Source organism: Vicia villosa, linkage group LG2, assembly GCF_029867415.1.
Source record: "Vicia villosa cultivar HV-30 ecotype Madison, WI linkage group LG2, Vvil1.0, whole genome shotgun sequence".
NCBI lineage: Eukaryota > Viridiplantae > Streptophyta > Magnoliopsida > Fabales > Fabaceae > Vicia > Vicia villosa.
In genome coordinates, this window is record NC_081181.1 from 135,262,936 (window position 1) to 135,274,168 (window position 11,233).

Below are 11,233 nucleotides of genomic sequence, written 5' to 3' on the forward strand. Positions count from 1 at the left end.
CTAACCAGCAAATAGCAAATCTAACATGGACAACATTAAATCCAAGGGCAAATGAATCAATACAAAGAGAAAAACAATTCAACAAGATTAAGCCATTTAAATATTCGAGCAACGAGCAAGATATATAAAATACAATGAACTCACAAACAAATTCTAATATATTTTATTTATAAAATACAATCAATCATAATTTTAAGTGAATATTTAAACACAAATTTTAATTAATAAATACAAAATGTATAAGAATATAAAAAGCTATGTTAGAATATGTTTGAATGATTATATTGAATATCTGAAAATAGTGGTGAATTTCTTTCCACAGATAACTAATTAGTTTTGCCACCTTTTTATATTTTATTATCCATCCAATAAATGTAATAAACCTTATATTCCACATCCCTAACATCTAACAAATTGTTGTCAATTTTTCTAATTATTTTGTGTGTCAAAGGAAAACAGCACAGGAAATCAAAATTGAACAAAAAAAACAAAACAAACAAAAAAAACTAGATATATATATATATATGTAAGAAAGACACAATCATAAGAAACATAAACATGATTATTCTCTTCTACACCCAAAAACTTGATCACTTCACTTATGCAAATTTCTTCCCATTCATCATCCTTGTAAACTCATTCAAGTTTACAAAACCATCTCCATCTCCATCAACTCCTTTCACCATTTTCTTACAAGCACTAAGGCTACAACTCTCTCCCAACCTCTTGAAAATTTGAGACAATTCTTCAGCACTAATTTTCCCATCACCATTTATATCAAATACTTGAAAAGCACTCTTGATTTCATCTTCTTTTGTGTTACTACCCTCTCCATTGAACATTTCCATGAACTCTTTGAAATCTATGAAACCATCTTTGTCAGAATCCATGGCTCTAAAGGCTTTCACTGCCTCAGTGTCACTAACCCCTTTATCCAAAGACTTTGCAGCTGCTTTGTACTCTTCAAGACTGATTTTTCCGTCTTTGTTTTTGTCGAATTTCTCAAAAACATATTTTATTTCATCTTTCTTTGGTTCGTTACTCGTTGCTGCATGCGACGTTTGTCTCGACTGAAAGCTTTTGTTCTTCTGGGCTAGGTATTTTGGGGGAGAAGTTGGCTTCTTTGAAAAGCTACCATAAAACTTTTGGAAACTCAATTTTGACATTGTCTTTTGTTAGGACTTTTGATACAATTTGGCTTGAGTATGATTGTGGTTTGTGATTGCTACTACATTATGACTTGTTTATAAATAGATAACTTATGCTTCCTACTATTGAAAAGCTCTAGCTATGATTTGTAAATGAAAAGTAGTAGAATCTGAATAAAGATTTGTTCTTATACCAAGAGATTTTAAACTAAAATTGTGTATATGCTTTATTCTAAACTTTTAGTGTAGTGGTCATGACTAGGTATTTGTGTTTAAAGCAAGCTTTTAAATATCGGTGGTCGCTGCTACATTGCAATCGCGTAAAAACTTTCACGATTTTGGTTGGTACAAGTATTCTGATACTGATTGTTGTCGTTGCAGTATGAATTAACTATAATTTCTTTTTCATCATAAAAATGGTGAATAACAGTATCGGTACCAGCACTTTTCGATACTGTTTTTTCTACGATAACACACCGATTTTTAAAACCTTTAAAATTATAGAGATTAATTTTTGAGGCGGTGGATGGCCACAATTGACGATAAAATTCCTTTTCATGAATTTTAATACGATTGAATTTTAGAGAATGAATTCGAACTCACAACATTTAAGTAAATTGAAAAAGATCATTGTCATCTTCTATGGTTTGTGTTTAAAGTTGTTTTCTTATTGAGAAGTTGGAATAACTTTATGTGCAAGGTTCACTTATGACTCATGGTTATCAAAACAATATTGTTGTGTGGTTTAAATTGAAATGCAAATCTATTTGATGATTCCGTTTGAACTTTATGTAAACCGTGTATTCATCACTACCCACTTGCCGAGTTGAATCATATTCTCATGCCACTTATTAATTTGTTAGTATATGTGTATGTATATGAGTATATCAAAGTGTTGGTGAATCCATCATTGAGTAACGAACATTTTGTGAAGTCAAATGGCATCAAAAGTTAAAAAAGAGCAAAAACTTTTATTTAAACAAACAATATCAAGCAAATTTCAAGAACAGGATTTTAGAATTTGGTCTAAACTTCAAAAAGTGGGTTTTAAAACTTATTTGCAATAAAACTGGCTCTAAAATTTCCGATTAGAAGATTGTTGTGCATGCATGTTTCGTATACACTATTCATCTCAAAAATTGGGAAATTGTTTTGATTAAAAGATATTGACATGCCCAAACATAAAGGATCCGGTTAGATCTAGAATGTCGAGTGATGATGAATATCATATATAACAATGGTCCTTGTTTGCTTGTTTTCGTCATTGAGGGTACCAGCAAACGTTCTAACGAGCAAGTTAGTAGAAATAGTGAGTGTAGGATTTAGAGTTTAGAATAATGTGTACGTGAGTCTGACCTATTCTTTCGAATTTATAATAGCTCTCTATGATTAAGAGGTCCAAAAATCTTCTTCACAAAGAACTATTTGAGAGGACAAATGTCATAGGATCTTGTAAGCATTTTTATTTTATAATTTCCAGAGGTTCATCTTCTTCAATCATGTGTGCTTCTAAAACACGTCCATCTTCTCATCCTTCACACTCCCTAAGATTTGGATGACTCGGATTTCTACCGATTATGCAGTGGTCCTATTTACACAACTACAAATAATAAATTTCATGAAAAAAAATTTACTTCAGACAAAAATAAACCAAGGTATAATGTCAAGGCGCGTCATGTTTTATTTTTAAAAAAACAACATATTCTCTCAGTTTTTAATATAACCGAGACAATAAACAATTTAGGAAATACTTCGAATCTCAACTGTTGTAGTTTATGTTTTTATTTCTTTATAAGTGTAAACTAAATGATATATCCCTTCGGTTTTCTTAATAACTGAGGGATAAAATAATCATATTTTACTATAAAAGCACTAGTTAAACAGATTTTATCATAATCCTAACTTATATGTAGTCGTCCTACACTCGTATGCATCATTCTTTTGGGATGAATTGCAGGATAGAAAAAATCTTCAATTCTTCTATCTTAAACAAAACAATTTTTCTGCTAGTTAGGGGTGTTCATTGGTTCGGGTAAATCCGAACCAAACCATAATGTTTGGGTTGGACATTTTTTCAGTTCGGGCAAGAACTGAACCAAACTAATGAAATCCAATAACAATTGGTTCGGGCATCGGATTTTTAATTTTCTATCCGCAAACCCAACCTAAACCAACCATAAATAATAATCGTGAAAATTATTATCTGTTAGAACAAGATTTGTTCTGATCAATTATCTTAGTTTTGATGATAACAATAATATGAATTTTGCTTAAGATAATATGGTACTCTAATCCAATGCAATTTCCTTTTCGGGAAATATATAAAGAGTATGCATAATTCAGCGCTCAGAAGCTTTGTCTCAAGGGTTCAGCATGCAACATCAGAACATGGTCTGGCAAGACATCAGAAGATGGTCGAAGCAGAATCAGAACATGGGTCTATGGAAGCATCAGAAGAACATGAGATCAGAAGCACTGAAGTTCTGATGGTATCACGCACAGAAGCACTTCAAGGTCAGAAGATCAGAAGATGCTTTGCACCAAGCTGTTTGACTCTGATGATATTCAAACGTTGTATTCACAAACATCAGATCAGAAGGAAGTACAAGTGGCAAGCTACGCTGACTGACAAAAGGAACGTTAAAAGCTATTAAAGGCAACGTCAGTAGACACAGCGTGAACAAGGCTCGAGGTAGTTGACAAAAGCGTATAACATTAAATGCGATGCTGTACGGAACACGCAAAGCATTAAATGCACTCAACGGTCATCTTCTCCAGCGCCTATAAATATGAAGTTCTGATGAGAAGCAAGGTTAACCATTCTGAACAAAACAACTCATATTAACTTGCTGAAACTCTGTTCTATTCAAAGCTCAGAATCTTCATCTTCATCAAAGCTCACTACATTGCTGTTGTAATATATTAGTGAGATTAAGCTTAAACGATTAAGAGAAATATCACAGTTTGTGATTATAGCTTTTAAGAAGCAATTGTAATACTCTTAGAATTGATTACATTAAGTTGTAAGGAACTAGAGTGATCGTGTGGATCAGAATACTCTAGGAAGTCTTAGAGGTTATCTAAGCAGGTTGTAACTAGAGTGATCGTGTGGATCAGAATACTCTAGAAAGTCTTAGAGGGTATCTAAGCAGTTGTTCCTGGAGTGATCAGTGTGTGATCAGAAGACTCTGGAAGACTTAGTTGCTGACTAAGTGGAGAACCATTGTAATCCGTGCGATTAGTGGATTAAATCCTCAGTTGAGGTAAATCATCTCTGCGGGGGTGGACTGGAGTAGTTTAGTTAACAACGAACCAGGATAAAAATAACTGTGCAATTTATTTTTATCTGTCAAGTTTTTAAAGCTACACTTATTCAAACCCCCCCTTTCTAAGTGTTTTTCTATCCTTCAATTGGCATCAGAGCGCCGGTTCTAAGGTGCAAGCACTTAACCGTGTTTAGAAAAGATTCAGGAAGAGAAAAACGCTTCAGTAAAAGATGGCTGATGAAACTGCAAAGTCTACACCTACATCTGGCTCTGCTGAGCAACACAACGGTAACAATGGTTATACTAGACCGCCGGTATTTGATGGTGAAAACTTTGAATACTGGAAAGATAAACTGGAAAGTTACTTTCTTGGTCTAGATGGTGATCTATGGGATCTTCTGATGGATGGTTACAAACATCCAGTAAATGCCAGTGGCGTAAAGCTGACAAGGCAAGAAATGAGTGATGATCAGAAGAAGCTTTTCAGGAATCATCATAAATGCAGAACTGTTTTGCTGAATGCTATCTCTCATGCTGAGTATGAGAAGATATCTAACAGGGAAACGGCCTATGACATATATGAGTCCTTGAAAATGACTCATGAAGGAAATGCTCAAGTCAAGGAGACTAAAGCTCTCGCTTTAATCCAGAAGTATGAAGCCTTCAAGATGGAGGATGATGAAGACATTGAAAAGATGTTTTCAAGATTTCAAACTCTTACTGCTGGATTGAGAGTTCTTGACAAGGGATACACAAAGGCTGATCACGTAAAGAAGATCATCAGAAGCTTACCCAGAAGATGGGGTCCTATGGTGACTGCATTCAAGATTGCAAAGAATCTGAATGAAGTTTCTCTGGAAGAGCTTATCAGTGCCTTGAGAAGCCATGAAATAGAGCTGGACGCAAATGAGCCTCAAAAGAAAGGTAAGTCTATTGCATTAAAATCCAATATCATGAAATGCACTAACGCTTTTCAGGCTAGAGAAGAAGATCCTGAAGAATCAGAATCTGAAGAAGAAGATGAACTGTCCTTGATCTCCAGAAGGCTAAATCAACTCTGGAAGAACAAGCAAAGGAAGTTCAGAGGCGTCAGAAGTTCAAAGAAATTTGAACGTGGAGAATCTTCTGATGACAGAAGATTTGACAAGAAGAAGGTCATGTGCTATGAATGCAATGAGCCTGGACACTTCAAGAATGAATGTCCAAAACTTCAGAAGGAAAATCCCAAGAAGAAGTTTCATAAGAAGAAAGGTCTTATGGCAACCTGGGATGAGTCAGAAGATGATTCAGACTCTGAAGATGAGCAGGCTAACTGTGCGCTGATGGCGACAGAAGATGACGGATCAGAATCTACATCAGAATCAGATTCTGAAGAGATATCCTTGGCTGCAAAAAGGACAAAGCACAACATGTCGTGGTACCTGGACTCTGGATGCTCACGACACATGACAGGAAGAAGGTCTATGTTCCAAGACCTGGTGCTTAAGTCTGGAGGAGAAGTCAAGTTTGGAGGAGATCAGAAGGGCAAGATAATTGGCTCTGGAACTATAAAGTCTGGTAACTCTCCTTCCATTTCTAATGTACTTCTTGTAGAAGGATTAACACATAACCTCTTATCTATCAGTCAATTGAGTGACAATGGTTATGATATAATCTTTAATCAAAAGTCTTGCAAGGCTATAAATCAGAAGGATGGCTCAATCCTATTTACAGGCAAGAGGAAGAACAACATTTATAAGACAGATCTGCAAGATCTTATGAGTCAGAAGGTGACTTGTCTTATGTCTGTTTCTGAAGAGCAGTGGGTCTGGCACAGAAGATTAGGTCATGCTAGTTTGAGAAAGATTTCTCAGATTAACAAACTGGATCTTGTCAGAGGACTCCCTAATCTGAAATTCAAATCAGATGCTCTTTGTGAAGCATGTCAGAAGGGCAAGTTCTCCAAACCTGCATTCAAGTCCAAGAATGTTGTTTCTACCTCAAGGCCATTAGAACTCTTGCACATTGATCTGTTTGGCCCAGTCAAAACAGCATCTGTCAGAGGGAAGAAATATGGATTAGTCATCGTAGATGATTATAGCCGCTGGACGTGGGTAAAATTCTTGAAACACAAGGATGAGTCTCATTCAGTGTTCTTTGATTTCTGCATTCAGATTCAATCTGAAAAAGAGTGTAAAATCATAAAGGTCAGAAGTGATCATGGTGGTGAATTTGAGAACAGATCCTTTGAAGAATTCTTCAAAGAAAATGGTATTGCCCATGATTTCTCTTGTCCTAGAACTCCACAGCAAAATGGAGTTGTAGAACGAAAGAATAGGACTCTGCAAGAAATGGCCAGAACCATGATCAATGAAACCAATATGGCTAAGCATTTCTGGGCAGAAGCAATAAACACTGCATGCTATATTCAGAATAGAATCTCTATCAGACCTATTCTAAATAAGACTCCTTATGAATTGTGGAAGAATAAAAAGCCCAACATTTCATATTTCCATCCTTTTGGATGTGTATGCTTTATTCTGAACACTAAAGATCATCTTGGTAAGTTTGATTCCAAAGCACAAAAATGTTTCCTTCTTGGATATTCTGAACGCTCAAAAGGCTACAGAGTATACAATACTGAAACATTGATTGTGGAAGAATCAATCAATATCAGGTTTGATGATAAGCCTGGTTCTGAAAAACCAAAGCAGTTTGATAATTTTGCAGATTGTGATATTGATATATCAGAAGTTGTTGAGCCAAGAAGCAACGCATCAGAAGCAGAGCTTCTCAGAAGCAAAGAATCTGAAGATCAAGTATCAGCTTCTCTGGAGAATCTAAGCATTTCTGAAGAACCATCTGTCAGAAGATCATCCAGACTCATCTCTGGTCATTCAGAAGATGTCATTCTTGGAAAGAATGATGATCCAATCAGAACAAGAGCATTTCTTAAGAACAATGCAGACTGTCAATTAGGTCTTGTATCTTTGATCGAGCCAACTTCTGTTGATCATGCTCTAGAAGATCCAGACTGGATAATTGCTATGCAAGAAGAACTGAATCAGTTTACAAGAAATGATGTTTGGGATCTTGTTCCTAGACCAGATGGATTCAATATAATCGGTACAAAATGGGTCTTCAGAAACAAGCTCAGTGAGAAAGGTGAAGTGGTAAGGAACAAAGCCAGACTGGTGGCTCAGGGTTATAGTCAGCAAGAAGGGATTGACTATACAGAAACCTTTGCACCAGTGGCCAGGTTAGAATCTATTCGTCTATTAATTTCATTTGCCACTCAACATAACATCACTCTCTATCAGATGGATGTTAAGAGTGCCTTCTTAAATGGTTATATAGATGAAGAAGTTTATGTCCATCAACCTCCTGGTTTTGAAGACTCTATGTCTCCTAATCATGTTTTTAAACTAAAGAAATCGTTGTATGGATTGAAACAAGCTCCCAGAGCTTGGTATGAACGCTTAAGTTCTTTCCTTCTGGATAATGGTTTCACTAGAGGAAAAGTGGACACTACTCTCTTTTGTAAAACCTTTAAAAGGGATATTTTAATTTGTCAAATATATGTAGATGATATTATTTTTGGAACATCTAATGCTACACTTGGAAAGGAGTTTGCTGAGTCTATGCAGGCTGAGTTTGAAATGAGCATGATGGGAGAACTCAAGTATTTCCTTGGAATACAAATAAATCAAACATCAGAAGGAACGTATGTTCACCAAACCAAGTATGTGAAGGAACTTCTGAAGAAGTTTAATCTTCTAGACTGCAAAGAAGCCAAAACTCCTATGCATCCAACATGCATCCTAGGTAAGGATGAGGTAAGTAAGAAGGTAGATCAGAAGTTATACAGAGGTATGATTGGATCTCTTCTATATTTGACTGCTTCTAGACCTGACATTCTGTTCAGTGTTTGTTTGTGTGCTAGATTCCAATCAGATCCTAGAGAATCTCATTTAACTGCTGTTAAGAGAATTCTAAGGTATCTGAAAGGTACTACTAATGTTGGCTTAGTTTACAAAAAATCTAAAGAATACAACTTAGTAGGATTCTGCGATGCTGACTATGCTGGAGACAGAATTGAAAGAAAGAGTACTTCAGGAAGTTGCCAATTTCTTGGAAGTCATTTGATCTCCTGGTATAGCAAGAAGCAAGCAACTATTGCTCTATCAACAACAGAAGCAGAATATGTCGCTGCTGCTGGTTGCAGTACACAGATGCTCTGGATGAAGAGTCAGCTAGAAGATTATCAGATATATGAGAGTAACATTCCTATATTCTGTGATAATACTTCTGCTATATGTTTATCTAAGAATCCTATTCTTCATTCAAAGGCTAAACATATTGAGATTAAACATCATTTCATAAGGGACTATGTTCAGAAGGGTGTTATATCTTTAAACTTTGTGGATACAGACCATCAATGGGCTGATATCTTTACAAAACCCCTGGCTGAAGATAGGTTTAAGTTCATTCTGAAGAACATCAGTATGGATTTATGCCCAGAATGAGAAGATGAGAAGTTCTTACGTATGAGTATCTTCTGAAATGAATGTGGATTTTTTTTTAATCAGAAGTTCTGATTGAAATCTTTTAGAAATTATGATTCGGTTATTACTAACGTTTCATTGTCTAAGTTGATTCAGAACCTCTTTTAAAGCAAAACAGCTGTAACGTTTTATCTCGGGATGGTAAACCTGTCGTTACTGTTCATGGATAAGCGCGCGTGTAGTTGAAGGGACGCCGACCATAGGTAACTGTGCTAGTCACCTCATTTGTCTTTATTATCTCTCCTCATGTCACGTAACTTTAAATGCTATCCATCATTTGTTTCATTTTATTTTCTTTTAAATACTCTTCAAACGCTTCTCCTTCCCTCTTATATTTTCTCTATTACACTCTGTCTTTGTTTTCCTTCTCTATCTTTTTGCATTCATATCAAACCCTAGCTGTTCATTATCTGCAAATCCATCATGAACTCTTCATCAAGCCCAGGAAACCATGAAAATGATCAAAACAAAAAGAGAAAAGCTGTTGAAACATCTTCTTCCAAACCCAAAAAGATAAAGATCACCTATGACCCTCTCAAGGTGAATCCATTCGAAGCAAAGTTATCTGGAAACTATTCTAGACGTGTGTTTCAACCCCCTGGTGAAAGCCCTCCATCATCTCCATCTTCTTCCTCATCTTTTTACCTTCAAGACTCAACTTCCTCCTCATCTAACCTTTCCTCTCCCTCAACCCATTCCAAAGAAATCTCTTCATTTTCACCTGCTGAGAATGTTGTCTCTGATAAAGATTGTGGAAGATCTGCATCAGAATCAAGTCTCCCTGACCCCTCGCCTGGAAGCCCAAGAAGCAGTCAATGATGCGTTTCACTCCTTCATGGCAAGGAAAACTGCAACTAATGACAGGGTTCAAGACATGCTGGCACAGATTTTGTCTTAGCTAGGGTCTTAGTCTTTGGTCTTAGTAGTTTTCTTTCCTTGTTGCATCTGCTTGTTAAACATCTTCTCATGTAATATCTTTTGATTATCAATGAAAAGTTTCTTTGTTTTTACACTCCAGTGATTTTATTTGTCGTTTTATTCATCTGAATCTTTTGAAATATTCTTTTTGATGTTATGACAAAAAGGGGGAGAAGATAAATGATAAATGATTTGATTAATCTATCAGTTGCTGGGTAAAGCTCCCACACATTTACTAACAAGAACTGCAAGTTCTATATGGTTTAAGTGTTTTGCAGGTATAAAGAAGTGAAGAGAATCTTCAAAGCAAACACAAGAAGCAAAACCATAAGAAGTGTTATTCTGTAAAAAGAATAAGCTCATGGAAACTGAAGCAAGCTAAGTGCTGTCAAGCTTCAGAAATCAGAAGCAAGAAAGAAGAATGAATCAGAAGCACTGATAATAGAATTTGATCCATATTTGTCTATTTGCTCTGACAAAATTCTATTTGCTCTGATACATTATTTTAGCCTATATGGCTCTGATACATATCATGTGTTCTAATATACATTTTATGTTCTGACTCGTTCATGCTGACTTTTGTCGTTTAGTTTTTGTTCTGTAACATTTCAGGATGTAGAGATTCTCTGATGATGCTCTGGTACATTCAACAATGTTCTGATACAAATCTAGCATGAAGTGATGTTGGTAGAAATTCAAAGCTCTGAAGCTATCCGAGGGAAGCAGAAATCAGAAGCTGTGAATGTTCTAAAGATCCAGAAAACTCAAGTTCTGAAGCTGTCCTAAATGGAAGCAGAAATCAGAAGCTGTGAATGTTCTGAAGATCAAAGAAATTCAAGTTCTGAAGTTGTCCTAAATGGAAGCAGAAATCAGAAGCTGTGAATGTTCTGAAGATCAAAGAAATTCAAGTTCTGAAGTTGTCCTAGATGGAAGCAGGAATCAGAAGCTGTGAGTGTTCTAGGGATCTAAAGAAATTCTAGTTCTGAAGCTGTCCAATGGAAGCAGAAGTCAGAAGCTATGAATTCTCTGAAGACAGAAGCTTATGTGATCGTCTCTACCGAAATAATCAGGGAAGTCTTTTATTAAAGTTCTTCGAGTATTTATTTCAGGGGGAGATTATTTATCTCAGGGGGAGATTGTTAATCTCAGGGGGAGACATATTCATATGCTTATGCTATAGCTGTGTAATTTGTCTTTTGCCGTCTGCTCTTTCTGATCGCAAATTCATATCATTTATATATGTTTTTGTCATCATCAAAAAGGGGGAGATTGTTAGAACAAGATTTGTTCTGATCAATTATCTTAGTTTTGATGATAACAATAATATGAATTTTGCTTAAGATAATATGGTACTCTA

General features: G+C 35.7%; 1 protein-coding gene across 1 annotated transcript; it reads right to left on the minus strand.

Moving 5' to 3' along the window:
* Positions 1 to 371: 371 nt before the first annotated feature.
* On the minus strand, positions 372 to 1,264 carry LOC131646868 (calcium-binding protein CML24-like). The gene has a single exon (XM_058916815.1). The coding sequence runs from the start codon at positions 1,164 to 1,166 to the stop codon at positions 600 to 602; it is 567 nt and encodes a 188-aa protein (XP_058772798.1). The 5' UTR covers positions 1,167 to 1,264; the 3' UTR covers positions 372 to 599.
* Between the last annotated feature and the right edge of the window lie 9,969 nt (positions 1,265 to 11,233).